The 17,867-nt window shown below is 39.8% G+C and overlaps 1 protein-coding gene across 50 annotated transcripts in view; it reads right to left on the minus strand.

Annotated features, from left to right (window-relative positions):
• The window catches only part of shot (dystonin-like protein short stop), a 249,766-nt gene that overhangs the window by 12,912 nt on the left and 218,987 nt on the right, over window positions 1–17,867 (minus strand). For 21 of the 50 annotated variants that reach the window (XM_071687017.1, XM_071687007.1, XM_071686970.1 and 18 more), the window contains 2 exons: window positions 15,414–15,479; window positions 3,480–3,527 (listed from right to left, as the gene is read on the minus strand). The exons of 12 other annotated variants lie outside the window; for them this stretch is intronic. In XM_071687017.1, coding sequence (XP_071543118.1) covers window positions 3,480–3,527; window positions 15,414–15,479 — 114 coding nt within the window. Of the gene's footprint in view, window positions 1–3,479; window positions 3,528–9,211; window positions 9,278–15,413; window positions 15,480–17,867 lie in introns of all 50 variants that reach the window. 17 more of the 50 variants (XM_071687161.1, XM_071687257.1, XM_071687248.1 and 14 more) reach the window with 4 other exon arrangements.

The raw sequence follows: 17,867 nt of genomic DNA on the forward strand, positions 1-17,867 counted from the left end.
AAATCCACTTAACTGTAACTTTTAGATTGGTGATTAGGAAACCAGTTCATTATAAAGAGGGCTAAAATTCATTTCTATGAAATTTTTCATCTCTAAATTGCTATTTCATAGCTATAACTTTACATCAAACATTTCAATCTGCTGCTTGTCCTTGGGTGAATTTCATAACAGTTCATTGTGTTTTGATCTACTCCATATTCCAGGTTTTTCTGTAGGTGCTATCATTATGTGCTGTGTGAGTCTCATTTCTGACTATTTCACTCTTTTACAACATTATATCGACTGTGATGATAACCCTCACATCCCACAGCATCCATGCTACCTTTACTTATAACAGGCTAATCCAGTACATAATGTGTTTCCTATTAATACAACTGCTTAAAAATACAATAGTTTTGTTAGTTTTTCTGCATCTAAAAAAAAAAAAGTAATTAATTTTTAAGGAAAAAATTAGTTACCTTTTCATGCATTTCTTAATCTTTTTTTTCTTTTGTGTGTGTGTGGGCGAGGTGGGGGATAAGAGATTGCATACCCAAAGGTAAAAATAAAAAACATTGATATTCATGAAAAAAAAAAAAACCCTTTGGGAACTCCCTCGAGGGGGTGGCCACAGCAAAAGTCTCCATAACTGGTGAACTCCAGTGCCACTTCTAAGACTTTGGTGCCTCATCCATAACAGGCCACAGGCAGAGGGCAAGCTAGTACAAGCATATGATATTTTTTTTCCCTAGGCATGTTTCCTTTATAGGGCATGAGTTCAGACTATGCATATATATCTTGGGGGGGGATGTTATTCCATGTGTGGCGGGGTGGCGATGGGGGTGAGTAGGGGGCAGACAGTGTGAATAGTGTGCATGTGTGTATATGTGTGTGTGTCTGTGTGTGTATATATGTGTGTACGCTGGGATGTGTGGGTGTGTATGTTTGCGAGTGTGGGTGGGTTAGGCCATTTCTTTCGTCTGTTTCCTTGCGCTACCTCGCAGGCGCGGGAGACAGCGACAAAGCAAAATAATAATAATAATAATAATAATATTTCTATGTTAAATCATAGTTTATTTATATGAAAAAATAAACAAATAACTTTAAGTGCCCTAACAATATCAACACCAATGCCCCAGAAACTGTTTCATTCTAGAAAATAACTTCAATAGTGAGCACTGGAATGATATTTTTCCAGTTGTGGTGATATGCAGCTAATGACATCCATGGATAACTAGTTGAAGAAAACAAAAGCTACGAATTTTAAACAGGAGAAATGCTTTTATTAACTGTGACAATGGGAGCAGGGCTTTAATTAAAGGTTTGTCACAAGATGATGGGAGCATTTTATGGACTAATACGGAAGAGACAAGATTGTGATGGAAGCATATGCCCAACTGAACATCTATATCTACTTAAAAATAAGATGATGGAATACCAACAGATGATTACATCACAGGCAATTAGTGTGCCCAGTCATGAGGGAGTTATGCTGCACCTCTCAACCTCAAGAGTGAGTGTAAGACTAATGGTGTGCAACATAACAACAGTTAACTACATAACTTTTTGGAGCTTTTTCTTTTGAAGTAAGTTTGTTAATTCTAAAAAATAATGATTCAAATCATGAATGTAGCCTTAAAGTTTCTGGAGGAGTAAACAATATGAATCACTGCTATAAAGTGTTGTATAAAGATATAAAAAAAGGGGCATTCTAAGCATCAACAATCTTTTAACGTATTTTTTGACAATTTCTTACATTTGCAAAATAAGGAAACTGAAAAGTGATTTTCCACTAGTAACAGTGCCTGCAGCAGAAAAAGATGACTCAAAGGGTGATGTACACAATCCTGCACCTCCCTCTCCCTCCTAATAGCTTCCTCACATCATACAGCAAAACAACTTCACACAATGACAGCACAGTCTTTGGTAAATTATAAAGATACAGTCATTACAATTTTCATTTGTGTCTTTGTATCATCATTAATTTTTATACTCAACATTATCAAATATATCAAATACATGTTTAAAAAGGGTTTCTGTATTCTTATTCTGTGTTTTTAGTCTCTGGACCAAATTATTTTCTCTAGGAATAATGAGTATTGCAATGGAGAATTTCACTATTAGGACAACTTTTCAAGTACACATAAATTCCTTGGAGCAAATATAGTATGATATTCATTCCGTGCTTTATTTCATCTTTATCATTATCACAACATTACTGAATATATCAAATACATATAATTAAATGGTTTCCTGCATTCTTAAAAGTGTTTTTATTCTGTCTTGGGGATAAACCTTTTTTCCGTAAGAATGCATCTCCTATTGTACAGAGGGAATGGGAAAAAGTGTTTCCCTAAGCGGATTTTTTTTCTGTATAGATGAATTTTTGAGCACACAACTATCCCATATATCAAGGGATGGGTGAGTGTGTGTGTCTAATCTTTTATTTACATAATGCCAGGACTCCTTTTACTGCAGTGTCAAGGTTGCACTACATCCAATAGAAGGGAAATAATGGACTCCTATGGAATGATAAGTTTCTCAATGAGAATGTTCTCCTTTTCATCTACTAATGATGATACAATTGCAGTTAAGTTTACATTTCACCTGTGGCATAACCATAAGCAGGTGGAGTCCAGTAATGTTTGTGTGGATGAATGATTCCTATTTGTGTGTAAGAGGGAGAGAGAGTTTTACACCTGTGTTTCCCTCTCAACCTTATATATGTACATCAAGTCTTCCCTCTCTTATGAGTAAAAACAAACTCCACCTAAGCCAGGTAGCCAACTATCAACCAACTGTGATGGAAAGATGAACTGCTGGAATTGGCTTTGGACTGTGATGCCCAGGATTTGAACCCATGCAGGCCTTTAATGATTCAAGGAGTGTGTGTGTGTGTGTGTGTGTTTAATCATCTCTTTAAACTGTATGGGAAGGGAGTTTTACATATGTGGGGCTCCCACCTATTGAATGCCTATAGCAAGGTTATACCACTGTCTATAGATGAAAGGAGTACATCTCAATGAAGAACTCTGCTACTGACAATGCTGCAGCTCTTGATCTACAGGAGCCCTATAAAAGGTGTCCTGATTTGTATGATAAAAAATTATACAGGTACATTAAGCGAGTGGTTGCTTACATATATATGCACTATATATATATATATATATATAGCCAAAAAATTAACTGATGGTAATAAGCAAGTAAATGAACACAAAGTTCTCTTTGTGACTATGCCATGAACAAGGATTTAACTGCTCAAATAGATAAAAGTATACAAGGCTCTACATCTATATCTGGTAGGCACTAAAGTGAGCTCTGAAATATGTGTTTGTATTATTTTCTGACTAATAATTAGGATTGTAATTTGTTTCATTATAATTTCAAAGAGCTTCAAAATCACTGTTCATGAAATGGTAATGTCACACTAATGAGCAAGGTTTCCACAATACAAGGAAAGGATAAAATTAAGTTTTACATGCCACTGCATACGGATTTACCTAATTCCTGCCTCTTTCAATCGGCTGGACAGTGTCGGTGAATATAACCTGGAGGGGGAAATCAGTTAAGTGCCATACAATGTACAATAAACTGTAAAGTCAGACGTGATGTAAAGAAGTAAGTTTACATGGGAATTACTAAGGAAGTAAGGTCATGCATCCCATGCTACCAAGCTGTGCAATTCAGAAACTCTGTAACAGTTACATAATATCTATCATTCATTTTAAGCTATACTAATGGAATTAGGAAATCTGGAGAGAGAGAGAGAGAGAGAGAGAGAGAGAGAGAGAGAGAGAGAGAGAGAGAGAGAGAGAGAGAGAGAGAGAGAGAGAGAGAGAGAGAGAGAGAGAGAGAGAGAGAGAGAGAGAGAGAGAGAGAGAGAGAGAGAGAGAGAGAGAGAGAGAGAGAGAGAGAGAGAGAGAGAGAGAGAGAGAGAGAGAGAGAGAGAGAGAGAGAGAGAGAGAGAGAGAGAGAGAGAGAGAGAGAGAGAGAGAGAGAGAGAGAGAGAGAGAGAGAGAGAGAGAGAGAGAGAGAGAGAGAGAGAGAGAGAGAGAGAGAGAGAGAGAGAGAGAGAGAGAGAGAGAGAGAGAGAGAGAGAGAGAGAGAGAGAGAGAGAGAGAGAGAGAGAGAGAGAGAGAGAGAGAGAGAGAGAGAGAGAGAGAGAGAGAGAGAGAGAGAGAGAGAGAGAGAGAGAGAGAGAGAGAGAGAGAGAGAGAGAGAGAGAGAGAGAGAGAGAGAGAGAGAGAGAGAGAGAGAGAGAGAGAGAGAGAGAGAGAGAGAGAGAGAGAGAGAGAGAGAGAGAGAGAGAGAGAGAGAGAGAGAGAGAGAGAGAGAGAGAGTGTTAATGTAAATAGCACAATTTCATTTCACATAACTGCATATATAGTTCTACCAGAATCTCCATATATGGAAGCTCATTTACTACAGTTATCCTATAATAAATTTGGGAACCAATTCATTTAACAGATGGCTATAATATTACAATGGAAATTTATATCATTAACTTACATGTTTCTGCCTATCTACTTACTAATAAAGGAGACAAATAACCCTATAAACTACAGAACAGATTGTACTATATTATCATTACAATGAAGTCCCACTATATTTTTATTTGCAGAAACAGTTCCATACTTTTATTAGTTAACTTTGCTATAATAAAATGCTGCACCATTTTCAAAAATTTAATTCACAACACAAAATACAGTATATTTTATAATCCTCCCATAATTGCATTAAAGGTTTGCATCTGAATACTGATGCTGGGTGGATATATTTCAAACTTATTGAATGGTGATAAGAATAATGAAACCATGTTGAATAACTACTGAATAAAACATATACAATTAGAAGCTATGATATGTATGAAAAAAAATCTGTTGATATGAAGCCATTACCACATGGTGCTATTTTAATAGTTTGAATGTTTTCAAATTTTGATTAATGTTACAAGTCTAAAAATGAAAAAAAAGATAAAATCTCCAAACTATGTTTAAGAACTAATCAGAGAAAATCATGAAAACTTTACAACAATCACTAACATATGCTTGAGTTACAATCTTCTCTACCTTCAGTGCTACCCGCTTCTCCATCCACCCTTTTTCCCACCATGATCTACCAATGTCACATGGGTACACTACTGTGGCAAAGGAAAATAATCTTTCCATCTTTACTCCAAACCTATCTGCTCAACATGGGGAGATGCGACCTTTGTGAAGATGCAAATACCAGGCTGGGAACTATGTTACTATGTACTGAAATGTTCTCTATTTGGTGTTTGTTTCTCTACATGTTGAGGCTCTGCTGTTCATTCATTATCATTAGGTACAGATTTTCTTTCCTTGAGTTTTCTGTATTTGTCTAAATACATCTCTACTACCCATTCCTTCCAAGAACTCCCATCAAGGGTGCAGCCACAGCAAAAGAGTCTCACTTATCTCTGTCTTTACATTCCTCCCTCACTGTCACCATTCCACCCATTCTCCCACCATTTCTCTCCCTCCAGTACTCTTAAACTCTATTTGCCCATGTCACAGGTGGTCTTTCTCTTAAACCAACCACTTTAATATTACTATCATACAATCTCCTAAACTCCCTGTCTCGCAATCCTTCCACATGTTCTATTACAATCTTTTCAAGCTAATCTGTGTACAGAGGTGTAACTGACTTAACATAACCTTGCCTACCTATGAGAACTTAACAAGATTTTACCTATATCTGGGTTACTGAGAAGTGCCCACTGTGTGTGATGCATGTTGTCCTCTGCAGCCATATACACTGTCAGAAATTGCCAATCTTTTGTTGAATCATTATCTCCTTCTGCCATGTATTCATTTTCTTTTTTAAAGTAAGCACTGTACTGTTTATTTTTTCTGGAACATTCTTATTACAGTACAGGTTGCGTCTATGTTTTGCATTTGCAATGATATTTATCAATTCAATCATTACTGAAACATTGTACCGTATTCAAATCTCAATTCAGTGGGGTGCACCACTTACATAGCCCCTTCCTCTTCCAATAACAACATTTCTCTGTACAAAATCACCTTATGAAGTGATAGCTACAATTTCTGTTGAGTATTGAAAACAATGTTTTATTTTTATTTATTCTGCTTTGTCGCTGTCTCCCGCGTTAGCGAGGTAGCGCAAGGAAACAGACGAAAGAATGGCCCAACCCACCCACATACACACGTATATACATACACGTCCACACACACAAATATACATACCTATACATCTCAATGTATACATATATATACATATACATATTTTTCTTTTTTTTTTTTTTGCTTTGTCGCTGTCTCCGCGTTTGCGAGGTAACGCAAGGAAACAGACGAAAGAAATGGCCCAACCCACCCCCATACACATGTATATACATATGTCCACACACGCAAATATACATACCTACACAGCTTTCCATGGTTTACCCCAGACGCTTCACATGCCCTGATTCAATCCACTGACAGCACGTCAACTCCAGTATACCACATCGATCCAATTCACTCTATTCCTTGCCCTCCTTTCACCCTCCTGCATGTTCAGGCCCCAATCACAAAATCTTTTTCACTCCATCTTTCCACCTCCAATTTGGTCTCCCACTTCTCCTCGTTCCCTCCACCTCCGACACATATATCCTCTTGGTCAATCTTTCCTCACTCATTCTCTCCATGTGCCCAAACCATTTCAAAACACCCTCTTCTGCTCTCTCAACCACGCTCTTTTTATTTCCACACACATCTCTTACCCTTACGTTACTTACTCGATCAAACCACCTCACACCACATAATGTCCTCAAACATCTCATTTCCAGCACATCCATCCTCCTGCGCACAACTCTATCCATAGCCCACGCCTCGCAACCATACAACATTGTTGGAACCACTATTCCTTCAAACATACCCATTTTTGCTTTCCGAGATAATGTTCTCGACTTCCACACATTCTTCAAGGCTCCCAGAATTTTTGCCCCCTCCCCTACCCTATGATCCACTTCTGCTTCCATGGTTCCATCTGCTGCCAGATCCACTCCCAGATATCTAAAACACTTTACTTCCTCCAGTTTTTCTCCACTCAAACTTACCTCCCAACTGACTTGACCCTCAACCCTACTGTACCAAATAACCTTGCTCTTATTCACATTTACTCTTAACTTTCTTCTTTCACACACTTTACCAAACTCAGTCACCAGCTTCTGCAGTTTCTCACATGAATCAGCCACCAGCGCTGTATCATCAGCGAACAACAACTGACTCACTTCCCAAGCTCTCTCATCCCCAACAGACTTCATATTTGCCCCTCTTTCCAAAACTCTTGCATTCACCTCCCTAACAACCCCATCCATAAACAAATTAAACAACCATGGAGACATCACACACCCCTGCCGCAAACCTACATTTACTGAGAACCAATCACTTTCCTCTCTTCCTACACGTACACATGCCTTACATCCTCGATAAAAACTTTTCACTGCTTTTAACAACTTGCCTCCCACACCATATATTCTTAATACCTTCAACATAGCATCTCTATCAACTCTATCATATGCCTTCTCCAGATCCATAAATGCTACATACAAATCCATTTGCTTTTCTAAGTATTTCTCACATATATATATATATATATATATATATATATATATATATATATATATATATATTTCTTATTTTTTTTTTTATTTTGCTTTGTCGCTGTCTCCCGCGTTAGCGAGGTAGCGCAAGGAAACAGACGAAAGAATGGCCCAACCCACCACATACACATGTATATACATACACGTGTACACACGCAAATATACATACCTATACATCTCAATGTACACATATATATACAAACACAGACATATACATATATACACATGTACATAATTCATACTGTCTTTATTTATACTGTCTTTATTTATTCCCATCGCCACCCTGCAACACATGGAATAACAACCCCCTCCCCCTCATGTGTGCGAGGCAGCGCTAGGAAAAGACAACAAAGGCCCCATTCGTTCACACTCAGTCTCTAGCTGTCATGTAATAATGCACCGAAACCACAGCTCTTTATTCCTGGGGATAGGGAAGAAAGAATACTTCCCACGTATTCCCTGCATGTCGCATATGGTGACCGGGGGGGGGGGGGGGGGGGGGGGGGGGGGGGGGGGTGGAAATCCTCCCCCCTTTTTTCTTAATTTTCCAAAAGAAGGAACAGAGAAAGGGGCCACGGTGAGGATATTCCCTCAAGGGCCCAGTACTCTGATCTTAGCGCTACCTTGTTAATGCAGGAAATGGTAAATAGTATGAAAGAAAAAAAATATTTATTCTTTTTTTGTACATATTATTCATCTCCCGCATTAGTGAGGCAGCATTCAGAACAGAGGACTGAGCCTTAGAGGGAATATATGCACACACACACACACTTGTTACAGGGCTCCACCTGCTAGAAGTTACACCACAAGTGGAAAGTCACTTTTTTTGAGGCTGCATCATTGGCAATACAGTCTTGTCAAAGTACTTTTCATTCCAAAGGTGTTTACATTACTCTATAACTGGAAGTGCCTCAGCCTTGGGCTGCAGGAGCCTTTAGAAAGGTCTTTGGTAACACCAGGACTCTATGACAGAAATATGTCCAAAGGTAATTATAAATATAATACACACATGTACAGCTCTACCCAACACACAATTCCAGGATCCCATCTATAGGGCTCTTGCAAGTTCTAGGTTGCACTCCAGGCAAAAATATGGGCATGCTTAACTTCTTTGGGGGCAAAAAGTACCTTAATGAGACTTCACAAGGTAGAACCACTAGCAGGAGTCCAGTAACACCTATATGTATGTACATAGAGATAGACAGATAAGATAGCGGGTGGCTGGAAATCCTCCCCTCCCGTTTTTTTTTTTTTTTTTTTTTTTTTTTTCCCAAAAGAAGGAGCAGAGAAGGGGGCCAGGTGAGGATATTCCCTCAAAGGCCCAGTTCTCTGTTCTTAACGCTACCTTGCTAATGCGGGAAATGGCGAATAGTATGAAAGAAAGAAGAAAGATATACATAAATAAATAAACAGAGATATACACACGCATACATTCATACTTAAGTAGAAGGAATAGATAGAGAGAGACATGGAAACATATTTTCAAGATTATCTAAATGAGTGATAAAACAAATCTGGTTAGAGGCTATAATCATAAGCTATGCATTAACAGCAAAGAAAATAATAATAAGAAAGTAAATGGCTAGTGGTTAGTTGTTAGGTTACCTGGATGAGGATGCCACAGCCACTGGAATACTGGATGCTGATGGAGTCCTTGTCATGCTACGTGACCTGTTAGTTCATATATGATAAAGGAAGCAATGTGCTGCTTTCATTTTACAAATGACAGAGTATTACCTAAAACATAAAAGCTACTATTCTTAGCATAATAATTAGAAAATACATGCTAAATAAGAGTTAGTTAAGCAAACTAATGTAATGCAATATAAAGCAATAAATAATCAAAATGTGGCATTCATGCATGCTATGAATATTTCATACATATTCGCCATGTCCCGCATTAGCGAGGTAGCGTTAAGAACAGAGGACTGAGCCTTAGAGGGAATATCTTCACTTAGTCTCCTTCTCTGTTCCTTCTTTTGGAAAATTAAAAACGAGAGGGGAGGAATTCCAGTCCGCAACCCCCTCCCCCTTTCAATCATCTTTTACGACATGCAGGGAATACATGAGAAGTATTCTTTCTCCCCTATCCCAAGGGATGGCACTATGGCTTGCATAGTGCCATTGTACAAGGGCAAAGGGGATAAAAGTGAGTGTTCAAATTGCAGAGGTATAAGATTGTTGAGTATTCCGGGGAAATCATATGGGAGGGTATTGATTGAGAGAGTGAAGGCATGTATAGAGCATCAGATTGCAGAAGAGCAGTGTGGTTTCAGAAGTGGTAAAGGATGTGTGGATCAGGTGTTTGCTTTGAAGAATGTATGTGAGAAATACTTAAAAAAGCAAATGGATTTGTATGTAGCATTTATGGATCTAGAGAAGGCATATGATAGAGATGATAGAGATGCTCTGTGGAAGGTACTAAGAATATATGGTGTGGAAGGTAAGTTGTTAGAAGCAGTGAAAAGTTTTTATCGAGGATGTAAGGCATGTGTACATGTAGGAAGAGTTATGTTATATGGTTGCGAGTCGTGGGCTATAGATAGAGCTGTGCGGAAGAGGGTGGATGTGCTGGAAATGAGATGTTTGAGGACAATATGTGGTGTGAGGTGGTTTGATCGAGTAAGTAATGAAAGGGTAAGAGAGATGTGTGGTAATAAAAAAGAGTGTGGTTGAGAGAGCAGAAGAGGGTGTTTTGAAATGGTTTGGTCACATGGAGAGAATGAGTGAGGAAAGATTGACAAAGAGGATATCTGTATCAGAGAAGGAGGGAACGAGGAGTGGGAGACCTAATAGGAGGTGGAAAGTTGGAGTGAAAAAGATTTAGAGTGATCGGGGCCTGAACATGCAGGAGGGTGAAAGGCTTGCAAGGAATAGAGTGAATTTGAATGATGTGGTATACCAGGGTCGACGTGCTGTCAATGGATTGAACTAGGGCATGTGAAGTGTCTGGGGTAAACCATGAAAAATTCTGTGGGGCCTGGATGTGGAAAGGGAGCTGTGGTTTCGGTGCATTATACATGACAGCTAGAGACTGAGTGTGAACGAATGTGGCCTTTGTTGTCTTTTCCTAGTGCTACCTCGCGCACATGCAGGGGGAGGGATTTTCATGTGTGGCAGGGTGGCGACAGGAATGAATAAGGGCAGACAGTATGTATTATGTACATGCGTATATATGTATATGTCTGTGTGTGTATATATATGTATACGTTGAGATGTATGGGTATGTATATGTGCGTGTGGGGATGTGTAATGTATATATATGTGTATGTGGGTGGGTTGGGCCATTCTTTCATCTGTTTCCTTGCGCTACCTCGCTAACGCGGGAGACAGTGACAAAGTATAATAAATAAATAACATTTATTTATCTATATTTATTTATATATATATATATATATATATATATATATATATATATATATATATATATATATATATATATATATATATATAAATAAATATAGATAAATAAATATTATTTATTTATTATACTTTGTCACTGTCTCCCGCGTTAGCGAGGTAGCACAAGGAAACAGATGGATGAAAGAATGGCCCAACCCACCCACATACACATATATATACATTACACATCCCCACACGCACATATACATACCCATACATATATGTCGGAGGTGGAGGGAACAAGGAGAAGTGGGAGACCAAATTGGAGGTGGAAGGATGGAGTGAAAAAGATTTTGTGTGATCGGGGCCTGAACATGCAGGAGGGTGAAAGGCGGACAAGGAATAGAGTGAATTGGATCGATGTGGTATACCGGGGTTGACGTGCTGTCAGTGGATTGAATCAGGGCATGTGAAGCGTCTGGGGTAAACCATGGAAAGTTGTGTGGGGCCTGGATGTGGAAAGGAAGCTGTGGTTTCGGGCATTATTGCGTGACAGCTGGAGACTGAGTGCGAACGAATTGGGCCTTTGTTGTCTTTTCCTAGTGCTACCTCGCACACATGAGGGGGGAGGGGGATGGTATTCCATGTGTGGCGAGGTGGCGATGGGAATGAATAGAGGCAGACAGTGTGAATTGTGTGCATGGGTATATATGTATGTGTCTGTGTGTGTATATATATGTGTACATTGAGATGTATAGGTATGTATATTTGCGTGTGTGGGCGTGTGTGTGTGTATATTGTGTATGGGGGTGGGTTGTGCCATTTCTTTCGTCTGTTTCCTTGCGCTACCTCGCAAACGCGGGAGACAGCGACAAAGCAAAATAAATATAAATATATATATATATATATATATATATTCCCTGGGGATAGGGGAGAAAGAATACTTCCCACGTATATTTTTCCTTTTTTCATACTACTCGCCATTTCTCGCATTAGCAAGGTAGAGTTAAGAGCAGAGGACTGGGCCTTTGAGGGAATATCCTCACCTGGGCACCTTCTCTGTTCCTTCTGTGCCTTATCCCGCATTAGCGATGGTAGCATTAAGAACAGAGGAGTGAGCCTTAGAGGGAATATCCTCACTTGGCCCACCTCTCCGTTCCTTCTTTTGGAAAATCATAAACAGGAGGGGAGGATTTCCAGCCCCCACTTCCTCCCCTTTTAGTTGCCTTCTACAACATGTAAGGAATACATGGGAAGTATTCTTTTGCCCTATCCCCAGGGATATATATATCTATATATTTATATTTCTTTATTCATTTTGCTTTGTCGCTGTCTCCCGCGTTAGCGAGGTAGTGCAAGGAAACAGACGAAAGAATGGCCCACCCCCACCCACATACACATGTATATACATACATGTCCACACACGCAAATATACATACCTATACATCTCAATATATACATATATATACACACACAGACATATACATATATACACAGGTACATAATTTATACTGTCTGCCTTTATTCATTCCATCACCACCCCCACCACACATGAAATAACAACCCCTCCCCCTCATGTGTGCGAGGTAGTGCTAGGAAAAGACAACAAAGGCCACATTCGTTCACACTCAGTCTCTAGCTGTCATGTAATAATACACAGCTTTCCATGGTTTACCCAGACGCTTCACATGCCCTGATTCAATCCACTGACAGCACGTCAACTCCAGTATACCACATCGATCCAATTCACTCTATTCCTTGCCCTCCTTTCACCCTCCTGCATGTTCAGGCCCCAATCACAAAATCTTTTTCACTCCATCTTTCCACCTCCAATTTGGTCTCCCACTTCTCCTCGTTCCCTCCACCTCCGACACATATATCCTCTTGGTCAATCTTTCCTCACTCATTCTCTCATGTGCCCAAACCATTCAAAACACCCTCTTCTGCTCTCTCAACCACGCTCTTTTTATTTCCAACACATCTCTTACCCTTACGTTACTTACTCGATCAAACCACCTCACACCACATAATGTCCTCAACATCTCATTTCAGCACATCCATCCTCCTGCGCACAACTCTATCCATAGCCACGCCTCGCAACCATACAACATTGTTGGAACCACTATTCCTTCAAACATACCCATTTTTGCTTTCCGAGATAATGTTCTCGACTTCCACACACTCTTCAACGGCTCCCAGAATTTTTGCCCCCTCCCCCACCCTATGATTCACTTCTGCTTCCATGGTTCCATCTGCTGCCAGATCCACTCCCAGATATCTAAAACACTTTACTTCCTCCAGTTTTTCTCCACTCAAACTTACCTCCCTAACTGACTTGACCCTCAACCCTACTGTACCAAATAACCTTGCTCTTATTCACATTTACTCTTAACTTTCTTCTTTCACACACTTTACCAAACTCAGTCACCAGCTTCTGCAGTTTCTCACATGAATCAGCCACCAGCGCTGTATCATCAGCGAACAACAACTGACTCACTTCCCAAGCTCTCTCATCCCCAACAGACTTCATATTTGCCCCTCTTTCCAAAACTCTTGCATTCACCTCCCTAACAACCCCATCCATAAACAAATTAAACAACCATGGAGACATCACACACCCCTGCCGCAAACCTACATTTACTGAGAACCAATCACTTTCCTCTCTTCCTACACGTACACATGCCTTACATCCTCGATAAAAACTTTTCACTGCTTTTAACAACTTGCCTCCCACACCATATATTCTTAATACCTTCAACATAGCATCTCTATCAACTCTATCATATGCCTTCTCCAGATCCATAAATGCTACATACAAATCCATTTGCTTTTCTAAGTATTTCTCACATATATATATATATATATATATATATATATATATATATATATTTCTTATTTTTTTTTTATTTTGCTTTGTCGCTGTCTCCCGCGTTAGCGAGGTAGCGCAAGGAAACAGACGAAAGAATGGCCCAACCCACCACATACACATGTATATACATACACGTGTACACACGCAAATATACATACCTATACATCTCAATGTACACATATATATACAAACACAGACATATACATATATACACATGTACATAATTCATACTGTCTTTATTTATACTGTCTTTATTTATTCCCATCGCCACCCTGCAACACATGGAATAACAACCCCCTCCCCCTCATGTGTGCGAGGCAGCGCTAGGAAAAGACAACAAAGGCCCCATTCGTTCACACTCAGTCTCTAGCTGTCATGTAATAATGCACCGAAACCACAGCTCTTTATTCCTGGGGGTAGGGAAGAAAGAATACTTCCCACGTATTCCCTGCATGTCGCATAAGGTGACTGGGGGGGGGGGGGGGGGGGGGGGGGGGGGGGGGGGGGCTGGAAATCCTCCCCCCTTTTTTCTTAATTTTCCAAAAGAAGGAACAGAGAAAGGGGCCACGTGAGGATATTCCCTCAAGGGCCCAGTACTCTGATCTTAGCGCTACCTTGTTAATGCAGGAAATGGTAAATAGTATGAAAGAAAAAAAATATTTATTCTTTTTTTGTACATATTATTCATCTCCCGCATTAGTGAGGCAGCATTCAGAACAGAGGACTGAGCCTTAGAGGGAATATATGCACACACACACACACTTGTTACAGGGCTCCACCTGCTAGAAGTTACACCACAAGTGGAAAGTCACTTTTTTTGAGGCTGCATCATTGGCAATACAGTCTTGTCAAAGTACTTTTCATTCCAAAGGTGTTTACATTACTCTATAACTGGAAGTGCCTCAGCCTTGGGCTGCAGGAGCCTTTAGAAAGGTCTTTGGTAACACCAGGACTCTATGACAGAAATATGTCCAAAGGTAATTATAAATATAATACACACATGTACAGCTCTACCCAACACACAATTCCAGGATCCCATCTATAGGGCTCTTGCAAGTTCTAGGTTGCACTCCAGGCAAAAATATGGGCATGCTTAACTTCTTTGGGGGCAAAAAGTACCTTAATGAGACTTCACAAGGTAGAACCACTAGCAGGAGTCCAGTAACACCTATATGTATGTACATAGAGATAGACAGATAAGATAGCGGGTGGCTGGAAATCCTCCCCTCCCGTTTTTTTTTTTTTTTTTTTTTTTTTTTTCCCAAAAGAAGGAGCAGAGAAGGGGGCCAGGTGAGGATATTCCCTCAAAGGCCCAGTTCTCTGTTCTTAACGCTACCTCGCTAAAGCGGGAAATGGCGAATAGTATGAAAGAAAGAAGAAAGATATACATAAATAAATAAACAGAGATATACACACGCATACATTCATACTTAAGTAGAAGGAATAGATAGAGAGAGACATGGAAACATATTTTCAAGATTATTTAAATGAGTGATAAAACAAATCTGGTTAGAGGCTATAATCATAAGCTATGCATTAACAGCAAAGAAAATAATAATAAGAAAGTAAATGGCTAGTGGTTAGTTGTTAGGTTACCTGGATGAGGATGCCACAGCCACTGGAATACTGGATGCTGATGGAGTCCTTGTCATGCTACGTGACCTGTTAGTTCATATATGATAAAGGAAGCAATGTGCTGCTTTTATTTTACAAATGACAGAGTATTACCTAAAACATAAAAGCTACTATTCTTAGCATAATAATTAGAAAATACATGCTAAATAAGAGTTAGTTAAGCAAACTAATGTAATGCAATATAAAGCAATAAATAATCAAAATGTGGCATTCATGCATGCTATGAATATTTCATACATATTCGCCATGTCCCGCATTAGCGAGGTAGCGTTAAGAACAGAGGACTGAGCCTTAGAGGGAATATCTTCACTTAGTCTCCTTCTCTGTTCCTTCTTTTGGAAAATTAAAAACGAGAGGGGAGGAATTCCAGTCCGCAACCCCCTCCCCTTTCAATCATCTTTTACGACATGCAGGGAATACATGAGAAGTATTCTTTCTCCCCTATCCCAAGGGATGGCACTATGGCTTGCATAGTGCCATTGTACAAGGGCAAAGGGGATAAAAGTGAGTGTTCAAATTGCAGAGGTATAAGATTGTTGAGTATTCCGGGGAAATCATATGGGAGGGTATTGATTGAGAGAGTGAAGGCATGTATAGAGCATCAGATTGCGGAAGAGCAGTGTGGTTTCAGAAGTGGTAAAGGATGTGTGGATCAGGTGTTTGCTTTGAAGAATGTATGTGAGAAATACTTAAAAAAGCAAATGGATTTGTATGTAGCATTTATGGATCTAGAGAAGGCATATGATAGAGATGATAGAGATGCTCTGTGGAAGGTACTAAGAATATATGGTGTGGAAGGTAAGTTGTTAGAAGCAGTGAAAAGTTTTTATCGAGGATGTAAGGCATGTGTACATGTAGGAAGAGTTATGTTATATGGTTGCGAGTCGTGGGCTATAGATAGAGCTGTGCGGAAGAGGGTGGATGTGCTGGAAATGAGATGTTTGAGGACAATACGTGGTGTGAGGTGGTTTGATCGAGTAAGTAATGAAAGGGTAAGAGAGATGTGTGGTAATAAAAAAGAGTGTGGTTGAGAGAGCAGAAGAGGGTGTTTTGAAATGGTTTAGTCACATGGAGAGAATGAGTGAGGAAAGATTGACAAAGAGGATATCTGTATCAGAGAAGGAGGGAACGAGGAGTGGGAGACCTAATAGGAGGTGGAAAGTTGGAGTGAAAAAGATTTAGAGTGATCGGGGCCTGAACATGCAGGAGGGTGAAAGGCTTGCAAGGAATAGAGTGAATTTGAATGATGTGGTATACCAGGGTCGACGTGCTGTCAATGGATTGAACTAGGGCATGTGAAGTGTCTGGGGTAAACCATGAAAAATTCTGTGGGGCCTGGATGTGGAAAGGGAGCTGTGGTTTCGGTGCATTATACATGACAGCTAGAGACTGAGTGTGAACGAATGTGGCCTTTGTTGTCTTTTCCTAGTGCTACCTCGCGCACATGCAGGGGGAGGGATTTTCATGTGTGGCAGGGTGGCGACAGGAATGAATAAGGGCAGACAGTATGTATTATGTACATGCGTATATATGTATATGTCTGTGTGTGTATATATATGTATACGTTGAGATGTATGGGTATGTATATGTGCGTGTGGGGATGTGTAATGTATATATATGTGTATGGGTTGGGCCATTCTTTCATCTGTTTCCTTGCGCTACCTCGCTAACGCGGGAGACAGTGACAAAGTATAATAAATAAATAACATTTATTTATCTATATTTATTTATATATATATATATATATATATATATATATATATATATATATATATATATATATATATATATATATATATATATATATAAATAAATATAGATAAATAAATGTTATTTATTTATTATACTTTGTCACTGTCTCCCGCGTTAGCGAGGTAGCGCAAGGAAACAGATGGATGAAAGAATGGCCCAACCCACCCACATACACATATATATACATTACACATCCCCACACACACATATACATACCCATACATATATGTCGGAGGTGGAGGGAACAAGGAGAAGTGGGAGACCAAATTGGAGGTGGAAGGATGGAGTGAAAAAGATTTTGTGTGATCGGGGCCTGAACATGCAGGAGGGTGAAAGGCGGGCAAGGAATAGAGTGAATTGGATCGATGTGGTATACCGGGGTTGACGTGCTGTCAGTGGATTGAATCAGGGCATGTGAAGCGTCTGGGGTAAACCATGGAAAGTTGTGTGGGGCCTGGATGTGGAAAGGAAGCTGTGGTTTCGGGCATTACTGCGTGACAGCTGGAGACTGAGTGCGAACGAATTGGGCCTTTGTTGTCTTTTCCTAGTGCTACCTCGCACACATGAGGGGGGAGGGGGATGGTATTCCATGTGTGGCGAGGTGGCGATGGGAATGAATAGAGGCAGACAGTGTGAATTGTGTGCATGGGTATATATGTATGT

The sequence above is a fragment of the Panulirus ornatus genome, chromosome 3, assembly GCF_036320965.1.
Source record: "Panulirus ornatus isolate Po-2019 chromosome 3, ASM3632096v1, whole genome shotgun sequence".
Lineage (NCBI taxonomy): Eukaryota > Metazoa > Arthropoda > Malacostraca > Decapoda > Palinuridae > Panulirus > Panulirus ornatus.